Here is a 19944-nt window from a genome sequence, read left to right as displayed (position 1 = left end):
AAACAGGCTTGAAAGGCGCGGGCTAGTCCTGACCACAAGAGTAACAACCATCCATGCCACTGTTTCGAGGTTTGACCGTAATTGCATATCGTATTTATTCGCATAATGATCGCACTTTTTTTTTTTTAAATACTGACGCAAATTTCGGGGTGCAATCATTACGCGGGGTAAATTTTCTACAAAAAATTTTTGAGCATCGAAAACGCAAACAAGTTGCAGGTCAGACGTCTTAGAACATATATCTCGATTACAACCAAAAATAAAAGCTGAGTAAGGTTACCTTCGCAATAAACACGCACATTAAGCATCACATGGAGTGCACAATGCCCATTTATTTTTTTTCGTCAGTACTCTAATCAAAGTCTGAATCCTCGCCATCCTCGCTTTCACTGCTGCACGACTCATCGGAAACGGCAGTGTCGTCGCTGGGAGCATCTTCACAATCCCACAGGAAGTCATCTTCCGTTCCATCCAAAGCGTTAGATATTCCTGTCTTCTTAAAACTCTTAGCCACTACCTCGTCGGGGATACTGCTCCACGCTTCTGTGATCCACGAGCACAGCATCTCCACGGATGGCCTTTTAATCTTTCCGCTCGGCGTCAAATCATGCTGGCCTATCGCCATCCACTCAGCATAAAGTCGTCGAACGTTGTCCTTGAACGGTTTGTTCAAAGACACGTCGAGAGGCTGCAGCAGCGAAGTCAGGCCGCCAGGAATGACTGCAATGTCCGTGCGCAGCTCTTTCAGCTTGGCACGCACGCTGTCCACAAGGTGACCCCTAAAACTGTCCAAAACCAGAAGCGAGGGAAGCAGAAATGCTCCTGGTCTTCTTCCCCAAACAGTCTTGATCCAGTCGACCATCAGGTCTGCAGTCATCCACCCTTTCATCTGTGCACGTATATGGATGCCACGGGGAAAGTTTCCCTTCGGAATAGTCTTCCGTTTGAAGATCACGTATGGTGGCAGCTTCCGCCTGTCGGCCGTCACAGCAAGCATGACTGTGCATCGCTGTTTTTCTGCGCCAGACGTCTTCACGAGGACGCTCCGAGCACCCTTCTCGTTCACAGTGGTATTCCGGGGCATGTCGAACATCAGTGGAGTTTGATCGGCGTTTGCAATTTGCGACATGAGGTAACCGCCTTTTTCGCGAAGCCTAGTGACGAAGTGATGGAAGTCTATCACTTTGCTTTCATACGAGGCTGGGAGCCGCTGGCACGACGACGTCCGCCGCCTCAGGGAAAGTCCATTCCGTCGCATAAAGCGAGTCGTCCAACCGGAGCTAGCGCGGAAATCCTTTGCGGCGATTCCCAGCTTCCTGGCAGTTGTGCGCGCCTGCGTCTGTATCATTTTTAATGACACTGCACAACCATCCTTGCGCAGGTCCCTCACGTATTCTAGGACCGCCTCCTCAACACGAGGGAACTTGCCCGTTTTGGGTCCACGGAAAGCCCGCCGTGTCTTCTTCGTAGCCATCAGCTTCTCGCGCTGCTTCTTCTAATAGCGTATCCTCATTTCGTCCACGCCGAAATGCCTACCAGCAGCGCGGCATGCTCCAGTGCATAGTCGACAGCCTTGAGCTTGAACGCGGCGGTGTAACTGGCATACCGCTCCCATGGTGAAATGGCGTAAACTCGCACAAAAACACAAAGCACGCTACGACGCTGCCGAATTGCAAAATGGCGAACGCCGCAAAGCATGGAATCATGGGAACTCCAACGTTACTAGACTAGGTTGGGAACTCGTCGGAATGCATTCGCTGCGGGATGACTGCAGATCAACCACCAGGCGGCTCCATGTTCGGGGTGCGATCATTACGCGGGGAATTTAAAAAATGGAATTTTGACCTCAAAATTCAGGGGTGCGATCATTGCGCGAGTGCGATCATTATGCGAGTAAATACGGTATTTGACAGGGGGAGAAAAAAAAAGAGAGAGAGAGAGAGAAAAAAAGAAGAAAGACAGCTGTGTGCAATCTTAACAGATTTGGCCTGTAAATAAAAAGAATATACATCATTCTTCTCTCTAATGAAATCAGAGCTATATTAAATGAAAAGATGAAATAAGTTACAGTAAAAACCTTGTTAATTTGAAGTCACCAGGATTGCAAAAAATCTTCTAATTAAGCGGGTTTTCAAGTTAACCGATCATGCCAAGAAATGCAACGAAGACAAAAAGACGTGCATTCCTACAAACCTTAGATTACTGAAAGTGATCAAAGATGCTATTTTCGCGCGCCTGGTAGTTTGCGGCTCCAAGGGACATATTAACCAGTTGGTCAGCTATGTGCACGACTTGAGAACTTTCACTGTGACATTCCATAAACAACAACAAAACCACCGGCGACGTTCCATGATTCGATAACTTCCCTGAGACCGGATGCTCAAGAGGGCTCCTTGGAGTCGTCCTCTCTGTCATTGCACACGGTAGTAACTTCGGTAACTTCGCGGTATCTTCGGTCCCCAAGTTGAGCAGCATGTTTGCTCATTATCTTTCAAAGTTCAAACATTTGGCAATGCCAACTGTATAGGACTCACTACCCTTTGCGCAGAGTGCATTGATGCGGTCACAACAGTCTGCTCCTTCTTCATAAAATGCAGATGGATCATCAACATTGTCATAAGACATTGCTCCACTCGAAAAGCCAGTATGTTCAAAGTCAAAGGAAGTGCCCTGCAATTGCTTTCATGTGTACACAGTAAGACATATGGCCCCAAGGAGGTCCATGGTGTACCCCTTGCCACTGTCATAACAAAGGAGCATGTGCTTCATAGTGTGATTGGAGGAAGAAACACCGTCCTGATGATTTCCGGCTTTCTGCAGAAAAAGTGCCGCCTCTTCAACGTTATCAAGCAGAATTTCTGCTGCAGCCTTATATATCGGAATTTTCACTTCTGCACAGTGGGTAAGAGAAACAACTCAAGTTACTGACATTCTAGCGGAATCAAGAAGAAGAAATGGGCATGGGCAGGACATGTAGTGCGAAGAGAGGATAACCGATGGTAGGGTAACAAACTGGATTTTAAGGGAAGGAAAGCATAGCAGGGGGCGGCAGAAAGTTAGGTGGGCGGATCGCAGGGGTCAAGTGGATGCAGCTAGCACAGAACCGGGTTAATTAGAGAAATATGGGCGAGACCTTCGTTCTGCTGTTGGTATAGTCAGGCTGATGATGATGATGACAGGTTAAAAAAAAAAGGGGGGAAAATCACAGACAGCGGCTGCCATCCCCAACCAAGCACACAACACAAATGGTGCAAAGTTGGCGTGGCGTGCTCTCTCGACGCAAGTGCGGAGTAAGAATGGCTGCACGGTTGTGGCAGTGGGCATGGAACATGCAATGACACTGAAAGAATTTTGGAATGGGGGGAGAGCACGTGACAAAAACCGGTATGCCCGCTGCCTTGGATCGAAGCACGTCTCCTCCTCTGCAGGCCCACGTTTCGGCCATTTGCGAGGTGTACCATACACTGGTCTTTATATTGACCGGAGGTGTAGAAGTGCTATGCTAAGGTGTAGCTTTGTTCGTTATGTGGTCCAAAGGGTCGTCATTTCACTGGGTTTTGCAGTAAAATCGAGATCGGAAATCGCCGCATCGCATCCCAAATCTTTGAATTAACTGGGCCAATGCAGGCCACCGGTTTGAATTATCCAGTCAATTTTACAGTAGAAAATAAGGAACTTCGAAAACCTACATTACCCAGGCTACCACAGGCCGCTGGTTCAAATCAACTGGTCAATTTTAAATTGAAAAATACAAGACTTAAAAAATTCTGAATTAACCAGGATTTCAAATTAACCGGATATGCGCAGGCCGCTAGTTCGAATTTGTGGTCAATTTTACATTGAAAAATAGAAGTGTCAAAACCTTCAAATTATTCAGGATTCTAAAATAACAGAGTTCGAATTAACAAGGTACTTATGTTCATGTTTATGCTGCCTTCGCCATTCGGTCTGGTAAGTAAAATGCATGCCCCACACTATTTTAAGGCTCAAATCTTAAAGTCTACACTTCGAAACAGTGGAGACCTCTCCTCCTTTACAGTAAGAATATCATAAGTTCTAGCTAACTGACTGGTGGGACTGTTTCAAAAATCTAATTTTCTCAGTGATACAGCCTTCTTTGCTGCTCTGGCTGAAAGAGCCATAGTACTAGTGTATCAAAAGAATGCAGTAGATGAACCAAGCATAAAAAAGCAAACATTTCCTAACACACAGGCTTTTCTTCCTAGAAGAGTGACACAAACAATTGAAGCAATTAGGTTTAGTTTATAGGGTTTAAGAGGAGATGCGCGTCGAAAAAGCGAGTTTTCCGAGTAATTTTTCAGTTTTGAGTTTTTGCCTGTAAAATTATCTTTGAACATTTAGCTACAACTTTCTAAAAGATCAAGGCAAAATTCAATCGTGAAGTTAGTAAAAAGTCCATTTTATTCAACCACGGTGGCTCGAGAAAGTGCTATTTTCCATGCAAATCGTCAATTTTCGTGCGCCTATACATCGAGAACGCCGCGTCGCCCGCCATTGCCGTTTGCTGCGAGAGGTTGAGTAAGCCTTTCTCTTGTAGATAGCATCTCTCGCAGTTTCGTATCTCGGCTGCAAATAATAATAAAAAAAAAACGTTTTCCGCGCACGCTTCGAGCGTCCCTACCGGACCTTTTAAATCACGTGGTGCTCTAGAGAGACCGCCATTGGCCTGGACTGATACGACGCTGTGGCGAAGCCTACCTCCTGCTTTCGTTTTGTGCAGCGTCTGGATCGCGCTACATCGTGCTCTGCTAGTTCTTTTTAGCGGCCTTTCAGCATTTGTTGAGTTCGCGATGAACGACATGCAGAAGCGCAACTTCCGAGCTCGAAAGTCTCGGTCGAAGAACCCGTACCGAGGACGCCGTCGCGAACCTCACCGGAAAACTGCAGCGGGAGACGCAAACTAGTCCTAACCAGGCCAACGTGCACTCGGACGAGATCGATGCCGCGGTGAACTTTGTGAGCGCCTCGGAGGTGAAGATTGGACTCTTCAAGGAAGATAGGGCAGCATGCGGTCATCGATATTCTACGAGTGCTGCGATATGCGAGATTAGCACGCTTACGGTGCTGGTAAGCGGTGCTGCTTGCCCTACGTGCCGCACCTGTACCCTTGCGGTATGCGAACCAGTGGAAAAGCGAAAGGGGCTTTTGGCTTTTTTTGAGCTGCACCGTGAAAGTAGTGAGTGCCCAGCATCAGTGCTTTCTGCTGTGCACACCTCGAGCCGTGTTGTGCCCGATGGACTTGCAGATAGCGCCAGTGGAAATCGGGACTATCGGAGTGGAAGCTCTCACGACAACTTCGCCGTCAACGTGAAGGTGGTGGTGGCTGCGCGCGTGATTGGCATCGGACACGAACAGCTGTCGCGATTTTGTGCAATTCTTGACCTGCCGAACCCATTACACCACAAGAACTTTGCTGCGATCGGCAAGAAAGTTCATGGTGCGGCCATGAAAGCAGTGGCAAGAAGTTTCAAATTGTTTTGTCGTGTTTATGAAAAAATACAGATGTTTGAAACTTTCAAATGCAGTTTTCTCCATTCGTAGTTTTCACCATTTTTTACGTTTTGTGCAACAAGTTTTGAGTACTTTCAGTAGTCAGATTTGGATGAAATTTTGCACACAGCCTCTTCAAAGTGTGTAGAATGTTGTTATCTACATGGTTATAAAAAATCTCTTCAACTTTTTTTGAAAAAAATTCAGAATGTTGACACATGGTGCCCAATATATACACATTGGTGTTCCTGAATTTTTTTTACAATTATAGGATAAAATGAATAAATTTGAAGTAGCTTTCGACATACTATATTACCAAAGCAACAGAATGAGCTATTGCAAGCTGGTCTAAACATGCATTTCATTATGAAAAAAGTGTGCACAAAAGACCCTATATTGTGCTTTTGCAGACACTTCTACACAAAAACTAATAAAGATATGTAGAAAGTAAAAACATATTTGGAATCAGCATTAAAAACTCTATAAATGGCCAATGTTTCATAACCTTAGGTTCAATATTAAAGAAAAAGTGTTTTCGAGGAGCATCTCCCCTTAATGTCCTAAAGTGACTCTGGCTATAAAAAATGACTTAGTGGAGGGCTCCGAAAATTTTTACCCCCTGGGGTTCTTTAGCGTGCACTGACATCGAAAGCACTGACGTCGCCTCCATCGAAAAGCGGCCGCCCTGATTGGGATTCGATCCCGCATCCTTGGGCATAGTATCGAGTGCGGTAATCACTGCACCACCACGGCGGGGCACATTTAAATTAAGGGGGGACATGGGTCTTGAGCAAAATTTTCTTAATATTTGTCCTGTCAGTATGAAATTTGCAGGGTTTATGTAAATTCTTGTGCTGGTTTCAAATATGTTGTTAGTTTTCTTCTACATAAATTTGCTCAGTAGTTACAGCAACTTTGCTGTTCCAGACTTGCGGGAAGCTTGTAAAAATATCTACTGAAGGGAAATTGCTAAAATGCACATGGATCTGTTCCTGAATGTCTAAGGAACACAATAAAACACGTTTTGTGCTCCTGCCTTACTACAAGCCAAAGAATAAAAACCAGCCAAGGGACGAGGACGAAGAAAGACGATGTACACACGGAAGCTTCCGTGTGTACATCGTCTTTCTTCGTCCTCGTCCCTTGGCTGGTTTTTATTCTCTGACTATGTACCAACTGACCCAGATTTCAACCCTCCTACAAGCCAAAGTTATGGAAGTTTTAAGTTTCAGCTTCACAAGTGCAACCATCTCTTCTACATCTTCTTATGTTTAAAAATTTTTCATGCAGTTGAGACCTTGTATAATAGCTTTATTGTGTTCCTTTAACACTCACGGGCCAGTAAAAAAAAAAAAAAAAAATCATTACAATCTAACGAGTAGGAGAGCCACAATGCCACCCGCAAAATAGAAGGGTAGGCAAAATTTTCATTTTGAGAAAAATGGAAAATACGAATTGCAATGTCAAACACTAATTTAATCAAACAAAAACTGTAGAAATGCAGGCCACTGTGGCCTAGAAGGCTCCTGGACAGTAGTCTGCATTGGGTTTGCCCTTCTGCTTTTGTTTTGCTGCAGAGGAAGCACGCTTCCTCTCTGCTCTCAGACATTCACTGGTGCAATGCACACGTTTACAATTTAAAATGGCTATAAACCTCCAGGAATGTAGTCTCTTTGCTTTCCAACGTCCAAGTGTCGCCTCTTTAATTTTGATTTGCAGTTGCAGCGCATTCAGTTGTCACTTTTTCGTGTGTGTGTGTGTGTTTTTTTTTTTACGTACGTCGTTTTGCTACGTCCTCGAATCAAGACCGCGGTGAGGAACGTTTATTGCGGAAAAGAAATGTAATTTGGAGCTGTTTGCTGCTTCCCAGTGCTCTGCATTGCACTGGAAGCAAGTGAATTCCCTAAGGACTATGAACAAGGTCCGATCGGCGCAAACGCGCGGCGAGCTCTACGAAGACGACGTGTCCCGCAGTTTACGCATTGGAGAACAAGTTTGACGGCGATTCCTTATCCCCGTTCACTTTTTTAAATGCCAATATCGCCGCCGTATGTTTTATGCTTCGCCAATCTCGGCAATTTGTTTAGATCTGACGATCGTGAACTCCGCATCGCCAAGCGGACTGTCCGCCGTGCTGCTGTCATCGTTACGAACACAATCCGTCTATCCCTTCGTTGCTGGAGTTGGCGCGAGTTCAAGCTTTTCCTGTTTTGAGCTTATCTTTCTGCTCATCTGCGGCCTGCGTTATCACTGTCGCGGAGGGTGCGACCGCTGGCAGCAGCAGTCCCCCGTGCTGGGGAACACGCTAGGCCTACTTCAGGCTCGTACACACGATCGTTTGGCGCACGATTTTCGTCGGCCTGAGCGCGCACAGCTGGGGCAGGGCATCACTTGAGATGATTATTCAACTATTTTTTTCACTTTTTTCACAAATTCTTGCCATGAACGCACCTCGCGGTTCGGAACCAAGCGCGGCCGGCGTCACGTCTCCGCCGTCTCCCCGCGGCTCGGGCGCGCCGAGCAGACGCCGTCAGCCAGCTCCACCAATGCGGGGACGCCTTATCGTCACGTGCACCCCGAAAGCCAATGGGATTGCAAATGCCACGTTTTCTTTTTTGCTATTTTTGATGCGACCAATGGGCGAATGTAAACAGCAGAGGCGGCAATTTGAAGACGAAAGGCGGCTCTTTCGAATGAGACTAAGATGGCTACGGTGCCGCGCACAAAATGGGAGCTATGCCTCGCGGAAAATGGTTGTTTCGGGGGTCGTTTTCGGCCCAAATTTGGGCGACATCAATTATATAAATTGGCATTGTGACTAAAATACCGACCCTAGAGATTAAAAACTTAGCAGATAGGTAGATAAAGAGCTACTGATTTCGCAAATCACATTTTCTTTTTCGCGATTTTTTGGTCCGAAAGACCCGTGTCCCCCCTTAAGGGGAGACCCCGGCCTTTGATAAAAGTTTGTTAATACTTAACTTAGAGGGATGAAACTTTTGTGGCTAGTGTATTTTGGCATCCTAAAAAAAAATATGCGATTGATTTTTACCTATTTCTGATAGATTTCAAGATATTAATTATTTAATTAATCAACATTCTGGACAAGTTTCGTATAATTTGTACATTAATGAACGGAAAAAAAGTTTGTCCTCATGTTCTACTGTAACCCTAGAGTGCAACTATACAATTACCATAATTTTAGCACCAGCAGTTCAAACTTTGCAGCCTTTCATAAGGTACGTATAAATTTGTCAAAATTTTGTTTTTCTAGGAAAGTGCTAAATTATAGTTTTTTATAGTTATAGTTGCACAGAAGGATGTATAAGCTTTCATATACATCAAGTACTGAAATCCGACCACTACATCAAGGGATACATTGGACAACAGCGCATGTCGTGCTAAGAAAAACACTTCTCAGATACAGTAAAACCTCGTTGATACGTTTTTTTTTAAATGCGAGAAAAAAACGTATTATCCGGGAAAACGTATGATCCAAACTCACCTTGATTTCCGAAAATCAAGACTCGAGAACGATGTGCAAGGGCATTTTTTATTTCCATTCTCACTGCTTAAAGTAGTCGACCAGCGTTCGCTGATGAAGGGTGCGACTATTAGCAAGGTAGAGCTGCTTCTCTAGCTCACGCATGTTCTTGTCTGCCACGCTGTTCTCTTTGTCGCGGAAATAACTCCGCAGCGCATCAAGTGCGGCGGCGGCCTGGGCGAAAGTAGTCTGGATGTCCTCCTCGTTTTCTTGTTCGCTATCAGACGCTTCGCCGCCTCGTACCTAGGCCACAATTTCAGCGACGCTTTGCGGCTCGCAGGTCGGCACGTTGTCGTCGACAGCAACAAAATCTGCAAATAAGCCATCGGCACCGGTTGACCGAAACTCTTGTTCGTCGATCTCTGCACTGTCGTCGCTGGGCTCCTGGGTCTCCTCGGCCCCTGGCACGCGCCGAAAACCGCACTTGTGAAAGCAGTTACGCACAGTTTCGCTCGTAACGCTTTCCCACGAACTGATCAAGTAGTGCATTGCGTCTAGCAACGACAACTTCCCCGGGTCCTGCTGTCGTGAAACACGAGCCAGGAATTGTTGCACAATGCACTTTCTATACAAGTGTTTCACGTTTTTTATAATCCCGGCGTCTAAAGGCTGCAGATGACTCGTTGTGTTGCTCGGAAGAAAAATGACGCGGACGTTTCGAAGAAAAGAAGTGTCCTTCGGGTGGGCCGCGCAATTGTCTAGAAACAGCAGCCTGTTCCTTCCTCTCGATCCGAGTCGTCCGTCGAGGTACCGAAGGAACACTTCAAAAATGCTGCACGTCATCCACGCCTTTGTGTTATTTTTATAAACACAAGGCAAGTGTGCGATATTGCGCAAACTTCTTGGCTTTCCCAATCACCCAAGGCTTGAGCATATCGCTCCCATCTTCATTGCAACATAAAAGGACCGTCACGCGGTCTTTGCTTATTTTGCCGCCGTGACAATCGTCGCCTTTCAGGCACAGCGTTTTGTTCGGTTGTACCTTGAAGAACAGTCCCAGTTCATCAGCGTTGTACACGTCTCCTGAATCGTGTGCATTCAAAATTCCGGGCAGCAATGAAATCCAGTTTTCGATGTCAGCTGGATTCACACTTGCCGCTTCGCCGTTCACTTGGCGATACGCGATGGCATGCCGAGCACGAAAGTGGCTAATCCAGCCATTCGAGGCGGTAAAGTCATCAATCTCAAGCACATCTGCAATTTCCAATGCTTTCTCACAAAGAATACTTCCGTCAAAGTTGACACCGGACGCCCTAGCTTGTTTGAACCACTTCAGAAGTGCTTCTTCCAGCTCCCCATGCCTGGCTCCACGGGCCTGTTTTGTCCCTGCGCCGAACACCAACGCGTTGCCTTCAATCTCCTTCCGCTTCGACACGATCGTGTTGACAGTTGATGCTGGCAGTCCGAGGTCATTTGCAATATCGATTCGCTTCTTTTTCAGATTTGCGTCGACGACTGCCAAGATGTTCAACTTCTCCTTCAAGGACAACGGCTTACGCTTACGAGACGCCATGGCAGCCAGCAAACGACGCAGGAAGGTGGAAATGAGAATCGGTAGCTAATCTATTCGTCCGACCGCAGGGTGGTGGGAACTGATGATGATAGTAGCAATAGTAGTGTCTGGAAGCTTTAAAAGTAGGCAATCATCAAAATAAACCCGCGTCGGCCAAAACAAAGCTGCATAGTCAAACCTGCGGTAGATTAAGAGATAAAAATTTTGACAAGCTTGTGCGTCCCGATTACGCAACCAGAGCTTGTGGCGCTGTTCACCGGCTATAAAAGCAACCAGAGTGGTGCTCGCTTGACTGGCGGAAACCAAGCGATATCGCGAGCGCTTTCTGTTTGCTGCATACAGTGAACGTACTAACTCTGCTAGGAATCGGAGGGACTGGAGGAGGTGGGGTGCATAGAGGAAGGAAAAACTAGGAGGAAGCATGACGTCACGCGGCCAGCCTTCGCAAGCCAAGCGTCGATGAAGCCGCTCCCTCCCCCGTTTTTTCGCTCTCCTAGTTAGACCCAATGTTTTGACGTCGGTGCGTTTTAGTGCGCGCGGCTGTCTGCTGCACCGTGGTCTGCTGTCTGGGCTGCTGGGTGCTGCGCGCGCGGCGGACCCCGCGCGGCGCCGACTCGCGTATTCGCGCGGTAGTAGATATCACCGCACGTTATCACGTGGTCTAACACGTAGGGGCCGACCCGCTCCCATTTATTTTTTATGGCTAGGCTTCACGGATATTGCCGCACGCTCCCTCCTCCATAGTGGGGCAGCGCCGTTGACATGCGACCGCGCCGAGCGGAGCACTGCAGAGAAACCGGGCGGCGATTTACGCCTTGCCAAATCGTTTTCTTCTTTTCGTCGCAAAACATATTGTTTCGCTAAAGTCTGAACGTATTTACCGGGAAACCGTGCAATCCAGGAACGTATAAACCGGGAAACAAATACATGGAACTCTATGGGGCATTTTTTCGTGCTCTCGATTTTGATCGTATGAACCGGGAAATCGTACGAACCGGGAACGTATCAACGAGGTTCTACTGTAACGAAGAAAGAAGTTTCAAAACATAGCCTGAATTTATTTAAATTTATTTACTAAACACTTAGGCATGCAATCGGACACACTTTGTACTAAAACTTTCCGGGAACATAATCACGGTCATTTTTCTTGATGCGCTTTCTCTACATGGCGTGACGAGAACTCTCAGCACTTGGATGTTTTTTGTCAGAAGCTGTGAGCTTCTGCTGATCTTTTTCAGCACACCTCAGAAGCACTGTGCTACCGCGACTGAGGTTCAGCTCGGTCAGAATTGCCTCGGTAGCACACAGTTTGCCAGAATTAAACCTGAGTACTGCTTCAGCGACAGCAGCTTAACTGTGAAGAGCGAGGCGTGCCTGGTCTTTGGTACAAGTGACCAAATGACAGAGTGCAGACTCTCATTTGCGTTCCGAGTCTTTCTCCCTCTGACAGCGCTCCAGAAGTTCTCTATCAGAGAGATGTGTGTAGACTGGTAGCAAGGTTTGTGGGACATGTGGAGGCAGGTTGTATTTGTGTTTTGGTGGAACTTCTTGCTTTGCCACTGCCCTGTTGTAGCTGCACCTGGACTGTTCACTTGTTAGGCCCGGGAGTGGTCTGGGCTTCTGTTGGTTGAGGTAATGTGGCAGTATGTGGCAAGTACAGAAATCTCATCAATATTTCCTTGATGACCCTTCAATGCTGTGCCATAGTAGTTGGAGAGTTTTGTCACAAGATCTCCGGTCAGTTTCCCCTTGCCATCAAGGATCTGCTTTCCTTCTCCCTTGTTTTTGAGCAGAAGGGCTGCACCCATCTATTTGTGAACGTGGTTCACGCTATCTTTTTTTCTATGCCCAAGTAGCAATAGACTCTTTCTTCCTGGAGGCTATTAAAAGCCTGACTGTCTCCATCACACAACATTGTTGTGTACCGAAGTCCAAGCTTTTTGACAGACCGGCCAAAGAGAATATTGGCAGCTTCCACCTCCATTTGGCCATATTTGCTCGAAGTATTTTTTTGGCAGATGTGGCGAGCTGACCATTCGTGGTGCTGATGATCTTCTCTGGGCCTGAGCTGGCATCCCAAGCAGAAGCTTGATAGCACTATGAAGTCAAGCACATATCCTGTGAATAACTCCATGACAGTTCCCAAACAACTGTGCGATGAGTGCCCTCTAGTTAACCAAGTTCCGTCAAAAGAAATGACGATATTGCCTGGATTTAAGAACTGTCTATTCGAGTAGAGCGACTTTACAGCTGCCGCACACTGCCCTGTCACAAATGCAGGATTTGGCTTCTTTTTTTTTTTTTTGCATAGTCCCGGTATGTCCTTTTGTGCATGCCACGGTGGGAGATATTCAGTGCAGAAAAGACATTGTTCAGCACAGTCTGGCCGTTACCAGTGCTCATAACAGCACAAGTTGCAAGCAAATTCACCTCGAAAGGATTACAGGTTGCATTATCACCGGCCCTTGGTGAACTCCATCTGGCTCTGCAGATATCACAGCTCACCAGAAGCTTCACTGCAACTTCATATTGTCGCCCATTCTTCAAAACGTCCACAGGGCTACCACATACTTAGCACCGCACGATTGCTGAAGCAGATCGTTCACCTCTGCCAGATTCAGCATGATGAACTCCGTTTCGTTGGTCGCGTCACGCGGAGCTTCAGCTGAGAACGAAGTCAAAAGATATTGAAGACAACCGGCGCTGTTCCATCGTTTGCCTGGCATTTAGCTGCTGCAATCTCGCAGTGAGAACGAAACACCATGTCAACGCGCACCCTTTGTCCCACTTTATCGGCTGTGGTGGTCGCCATCTCGTCGCGAAAACGGCACACCCCGTCGATACGCGCAGTTTTCCCCAAGTCAACAGACGCGGTGGTCGCGGCACGTGTCCACACCTGCGGCGGGTATGCAGGCTGAATCATTCGTTGCTGCCGCTAACTCATCAGGTGGCTCGTCGCGCTTTTGAGGCCGCTCTTTTCGTTGTCTCACCAAAACGGTGTGTGATCTGGAACTTTTTATGTCCACCAGCCATATCGTAGCGAAAATGAGCAAATCGCGTTACATACCAATGGGCAGCTATGCGACGCGCCAAGATGGTGACCGACGCGTTTTTGTCTGGTAGACGACACTTTCAACATCCAATCGGAAGCCTGCGTTCGCCCCACGTAACACAAAAGCACCAATGCTGTGCGTTTCTTTACTATTTTATTTTAAGGCGTATATTGCCACGGTTGCTGGTCAGAAAATATTCTCCCGCTAGAAATGAACTGTAGAAGAGTACAGCTTTCAAGCGAGACCAAAACGGTTGCACTGTGTGCAGCTGTTATCACTGTGTGACGAAATTTGCGATTCCGGGGGCATTTTTATGAGCCATAAGGGTTCTGTTACTGACTTTGATCGCTAATATCTAGATAAATACACATCAGAAGACACTAACACTACAGAAATATCTTCTTGAGAGCTTGTAGAATGTAATAAACAATCCTTGAAAAAAAAAATATATATATATATATATATATATATATATATATATATATATATATATATATATATATATTGTTTGACTATTTGACCTCGCTTGTAATTCCTGTGCATTGTTGCGCTTACGTAGGAACTGGGACACAATCGGAGACGACACAGAACAGATGTGCGCAAACTATCAACTGCAGGTTTATTTCTGAGTGCATGTATGTATAGGCATTGTCAAAACAAAAAACAAAATTAAAACATAAAACAAAATTCCGCGATCACATCGTCAAGGCAACATATCTTTTAACGTTCTGTCCAGCATTAAAGAACATGCCTTATCCTTCTGACTTGGCTGCTTGTTATTATATTTCCAAAAATTCTTTTTCTTGATTAGAAAGCTCGATAGAAGGTACGCTTACACATGTCCCTTCTTTTCCTGATTGTATGCAGTATGCTTCCCACAGTTCTCTGATTAGTTTCTCCCTTGAACTGAGCAGTATTGCTGTCTGCCGAAAGTTAGGTGTGCATTCTTTTTGGCATCTGGCGCAGTGAGCCAAAAAGTGGCGTTTCAGTGGCGGAAAAAATAATGAGAAGGCCAGTACGAATAAGGGACCAAGACAATGTCAAAGAAAAGAAGAGGCCAGTGGTTATCCCATACGTACATGCACTTTCCCACAACCTGAAAAAGGTTGCACAAAGACACGACGTAAAAGTCGTTTTTTCCGCACCCAAAAAATTGAAAGCTATGTGCGCGAAAGTAAATGAAGAATACAGTGCCGAGAAAGAGGAGTCATGTAGCGTCAAACACGAGACAAAGTTCGTGGAATGCCGCGAAGGTGTAGTATATAAGATACCGCTATCATGCGGGCGGACGTATGTTGGCCAGACCGGTAGGTGCGTCAATGAGAGGCTCAGAGAACATAGGCGCAGCTGCGGTCTTGTCAACTCACCGGGAAATTTGGCAGCTCACTGCGCCAGATGCCAAAAAGAATGCACACCTAACTTTCGGCAGACAGCAATACTGCTCAGTTCAAGGGAGAAACTAATCAGAGAACTGTGGGAAGCATACTGCATACAATCAGGAAAAGAAGGGACATGTGTAAGCGTACCTTCTATCGAGCTTTCTAATCAAGAAAAAGAATTTTTGGAAATATAATAACAAGCAGCCAAGTCAGAAGGATAAGGCATGTTCTTTAATGCTGGACAGAACGTTAAAAGATATGTTGCCTTGACGATGTGATCGCGGAATTTTGTTTTATGTTTTAATTTTGTTTTTTGTTTTGACAATGCCTATACATACATGCACTCAGAAATAAACCTGCAGTTGATAGTTTGCGCACATCTGTTCTGTGTCGTCTCCGATTGTGTCCCAGTTCCTACGTAAGCGCAACAATGCACAGGAATAACAACCACCAACTAGCCCAATTTGAAACTCTCCTCGCTTGTAATGTTTGACCTTAGATCAGTGACAGTGAGTAGTAATCAATCCCTCGTTCACACAGGTTTGTGGTAATGCCCAGAAATTGGTTAAAAGTTTTCAGCATATAACCCCATTCGGAAGCACGAAAAGTACCTACAAGGGAACGCTATAACTTTTTCTCGGCACAGTGAAAAAACAAGCACATGCCCACTATAATCAACACGCAAGCAAAGCCTGATCAATGTGAAGTGCGCTGCCGCGCCTAGCACAGACAAACAGCGCCCAACCAATAATGTCCCACCTGATTGAACAAGGCTGGCGAGATGCCTCCACCAATTGAACTTGTGGGGACGGCCTGTGCCCTTGAATTGACTGTCTTGGTTGAGTTTACTGTACCGGGGCTTGGCAGTGACCCTGCAAAAAGAATACCGGAAGGGGGGGGGGCAACATGAGCGACTGACCGTCAGCATCAGTGCATGCAGGCACGGGCAAGGCTCCCACACGGACGCTGCTGCTAGCGGATACAATACAAAATGCTGACTTTTAAGACTCAGTGGGATCCGAAACATTTTGCTCAAATAATTTAAAAATAATAAAAAATAATAATAAAAATAAAAAATAAAAAACCTTGTGCACTTGAAAAAAAAGAAAGTCTTGCCCAGAAAAGCCAGCATGAAAAATTGCAAACTTCATGTACATGTAGTACATCTATCCACATTGCAAGTGGCAATACCAGCATTATCTGAGCCAGAGCCATGCTTTTGTAATGTCAGCGTTGCATACATTTTCGTAAGCATAAGTACCAGGCTTGGCTGGTTGCTGTCTATGACTTGCTCATACTCCCAGCATACAAACCTCAATGCCATAGATTCAGTCCACAAAGGCAGCTATCGAGTTGTGAATGTGGATTTGTGTCTCAACGGACACATGAAAGTCACTGAGATGCTATGGCTCCTACAGTGCAAGGTACCATTACGAAAGTGCAGTGTTTGCAGAATTCAGTTTTTCTCGCAAACATGAATTACTTCGAGTAAAATTTGGGGCCAGATTCGTAAAACCACAGGACGAATCTAAAATTCACACATTTTACGAAAAATTTGTAAGAGCTGGCAGGTATGGCACTGGATACACCACACATTGTGTTGCCAATACCAATATGTGCAACACGAAACTGATTCCATGCTAACACAACACTGTGATGCCCACTCCTCACCCCTCAGTGCACACTAAGGGGCAGGTAGAAACTAAGGTCAGTTTAGTTTAGTTTAGTCAAAGACAGATGGAATTCAAGTGAAGGAGCAAGCCTCCGACTGCACCCTCCTCAACGCTAAATGAAACGTACTGTACTTACTCAGATAATGAATACACGCCCGACTTTTGTTAAGAATATTTTTCCTTTTTTTTTTAAGCATTAGCTTTTTTAGCGCATTCTTCAATTTTGCGCCGTCATCCATGCCGTCCCTCGCACAGGCCTCGACGGCGTGCCAATAATAACACAGCTTGTTTTACCGTTTGAGCAGAGCTCCTGTACTGAAAAAACTTAGCACAGCGCCAAAATTCTATATGTTTTAGAGAAACGCTCGTAGAAGTGGCTTGCTCGATGCACAACGCTCGGCTATGCAATAGTATGCATAAAAAAAGCTGGCTAGTACTTGGACATTGGAAAGGAGTTTAGTAGTTAAGCCCCTATATTATACCCCTATACTCCTGTCACACGAACACTTTCGATCCTCATTGAACTCGATCTGCATTCAACTGAATGCAGATCGAGGTTGTCACACGGCAACTTTCAAGTGCAATTGAGCTCGAGATTTCAAGCACACTCGAAAGCGGTGGTCGACACCCTCGTCATCAGCGAATTCTAAAATTTGAAAACAAATGAATGTAACTGAATGGCAAATAATAACATATAAATGTATTAAAAGGCATGATAGAACATTTTTAAAACATTGTTAGAACATTCGTAGAACATTAAGCTTGTTTATATTGAGCTAATTTTATAATCCCTACATCATGGTCCACCACTTGTGAAGATGGCGTGGAGCGAAAGCGAAACTGCAGCACTCATCGGCTACTGGGAAGATAGATTAGGTGACCTGAGGCGTCAAAAGTGAAATGCTGCTGTGTATGTACGCTGAAATTGCGCTATCATCACCCCAATCTCTAGTTCCTTGCTGAGACTTACTGCAACTGATGGCAGACCACCGTGCTTTGGCTGTCAGCAGAACATTTGGCGTCACCTAGCACACGCGAAAGAAATTTCTCAATGCTCATTGAAAACGCCCGTGTAGCACCGGATGCTTCAATCCTTCTTGAAAGCCTCAATGCAGATCGAGTTCAATGAGGATTGGAAGTGTTCCTGTGACAGAGGTATTAGAGGGTATTTGAAGAGTCCAAATTTAGAATAGTTTTCGAATAGTATTTGCTACTTGATTCGGATCTGTGCACACTACCAGATTACATGATTATTCCTGTTACAGGGCCACAACAATCTCTCTAAAGGGGAGGACTAAGAACTATTTTTACCAGAAGCAGGAATTACATATACGTCTCAGAAAATTTGCACTGCTTGTACCTATCAAAAATATGTCTAACTTCGAGTAAAGCAAATCCTTGTGTTAATTTTGTGTAACGCATTTTAAAAATGGCTGCCATGAGGAACCTGCTACAAATGCATGGCACTGGTTTCTCCATACGAAGAATGTGAGAATGATAAATTGCGTGTGTGCATACTTTCCGTTCTTGTCGTGGCCATAGCTGTAACCAGTGCCCTCCTGTACACTGCCATCGCCCCAGTGTCGCCTCAGTGGTGCCCCAGTGGTGCCCCAGAGCAAGCACTCACCTAGGGAAACCACGTTTGAGAGGTGCACTCCGAGTGGCTGTTGCTGGGCCACCACTGGCTGCACGTGCATGTCCACCACCCCTGTGCCGTTCATCAGCGGCACCCCGTTCATCACCAGCTGGCCGGCTGCCGTGCTGTCCGCTCCAACACCAGCTGCGCAGCAACACGCGTGCACCACTTAGTGAGGCTGCACTCCTCCCACGCCCCGGCAGCACGAGCTCAATGCCAGTATGATAAACCCACAACCTCCCTCTGCATCACACAACCAAAAATTTAAATAGAACCGGCATTTCCTTGCTCACAACCCTTGAGCTTTTGCCTTATGACAAAAATATGCAAAAACATGTATGAGCAGGCATTCGAAAACTTTGATGTTTCTTAAAGGGGTAGAGACACCATATTACAAGGTTGTGCAAAGCTTGCCACGTGCTTCCTTTGTGTTTGAAGACCATCACAGTCAAGTGTTAGACTCAAGGGAAGCATACAAAATATTTTAATTCCTTTTTAAAGTTTGTGGAAATGCTCGCTCTTGCATTCCGGACCTATCGCTAGCGCATTGACTGCAACGTAGGTTCACTGAAAAAACCACAATCCACAAAAAACCAATTTAAATAGAACCGGCGTTTCCTTGCTCACAGCCCTTGAGCTTTTGCCTTATGACAAAAATATGCAGAAACATGTATTAGCGACAGTACTTTTGCGCAGGCATTCGAAAACTTTGATGTTTCTTAAAGGGGTAGAGACACCATATTACAAGGTTGTGCAAAGCTTACCACGTGCTTCCTTTGTGTTTGAAGACCATCACAGTCAAGTGTTAGACTCAAGGGAAGCATAGAAAATATTTTAATCCCTTTTTAAAGTTTGTGGAAATGCTCGCTTTTGCATTCCAGACCTATCGCTAGCGCATTGACTGCAACGTAGGTTCACTGAAAAAACCACAATCAAGTATTTGTGACGTCATTGCACAGTTTTCTGTCATAAGAGACGATGCTGCTGGTCAGCTCGTTTCAGCTGTTATTTTGAACCCGTAGCGTTCTGACAGTTCTAACGCACAGCCAGCATGACAGCTCACTGAAGCCAAAATTATGCTTAATGGCAATATTCATTCACAAAAATTTTCGAAGGCTGCAGCCGACGGCGTGGCAATGGTCGGCGGACGGCGTTGTTGTCGGTCACCGTAGCCGAGACCAGAGTGACCGGCGGCGCAGCAGTGAGGCAGTGTAGCACTCCTTGGCTTTGTACCAGAAAAGACAAATGTTATCAGGGCTGCCTGCTATACTCATGCGACATTAGCATGCCTGCACAAGTGCGGAGCCTTTGGCAATGGCGCCACCCGCAGACGCGCCGGGCGACAAACTGCGCTGCTCCCTGCCTGCCCTACTCGTCGCTACGCCTAGTCGGATTTGCCAGATGGCATTCGGAATGGTTCAGCGACTCAACACTGTAATAAAGGTTCGTCTTCCGTCCCCGTTTTACTATAGGAAGCCTATCTCATAATAAAATAAGCTCGATAAAATGTGCATATGGCGACTATCCTCAATTGGCCTAATTTTCTCTCCACAAATAGCGACGAAGACTGTTCCGGGCCGCTTGCAGCATCGGTCGGCGCTTCGTGGGTATTTTACGCGCATCCTGGAATGTGAG

General features: G+C 45.9%; 1 protein-coding gene across 5 annotated transcripts in view; it reads right to left on the bottom strand.

Moving 5' to 3' along the window:
• Positions 1-19944, bottom strand: part of Art4 (arginine methyltransferase 4) — a 62323-nt gene that overhangs the window by 5246 nt on the left and 37133 nt on the right. For all 5 annotated transcript variants that reach the window (XM_084577459.1, XM_084577460.1, XM_084577461.1 and 2 more), the window contains 2 exons: positions 18301-18453; positions 15760-15872 (listed from right to left, as the gene is read on the bottom strand). In XM_084577459.1, the coding sequence (XP_084433585.1) occupies positions 15760-15872; positions 18301-18453 (266 nt within the window). The remainder of the gene's footprint in view (positions 1-15759; positions 15873-18300; positions 18454-19944) is intronic.

The sequence above is a fragment of the Amblyomma maculatum genome, chromosome 8 (genome assembly GCF_055883805.1).
Source record: "Amblyomma maculatum isolate TAMU_Amacu chromosome 8, ASM5588380v1, whole genome shotgun sequence".
NCBI classification, from domain to species: domain Eukaryota; kingdom Metazoa; phylum Arthropoda; class Arachnida; order Ixodida; family Ixodidae; genus Amblyomma; species Amblyomma maculatum.
This window is presented reverse-complemented; position numbering and strand designations above follow the sequence as displayed.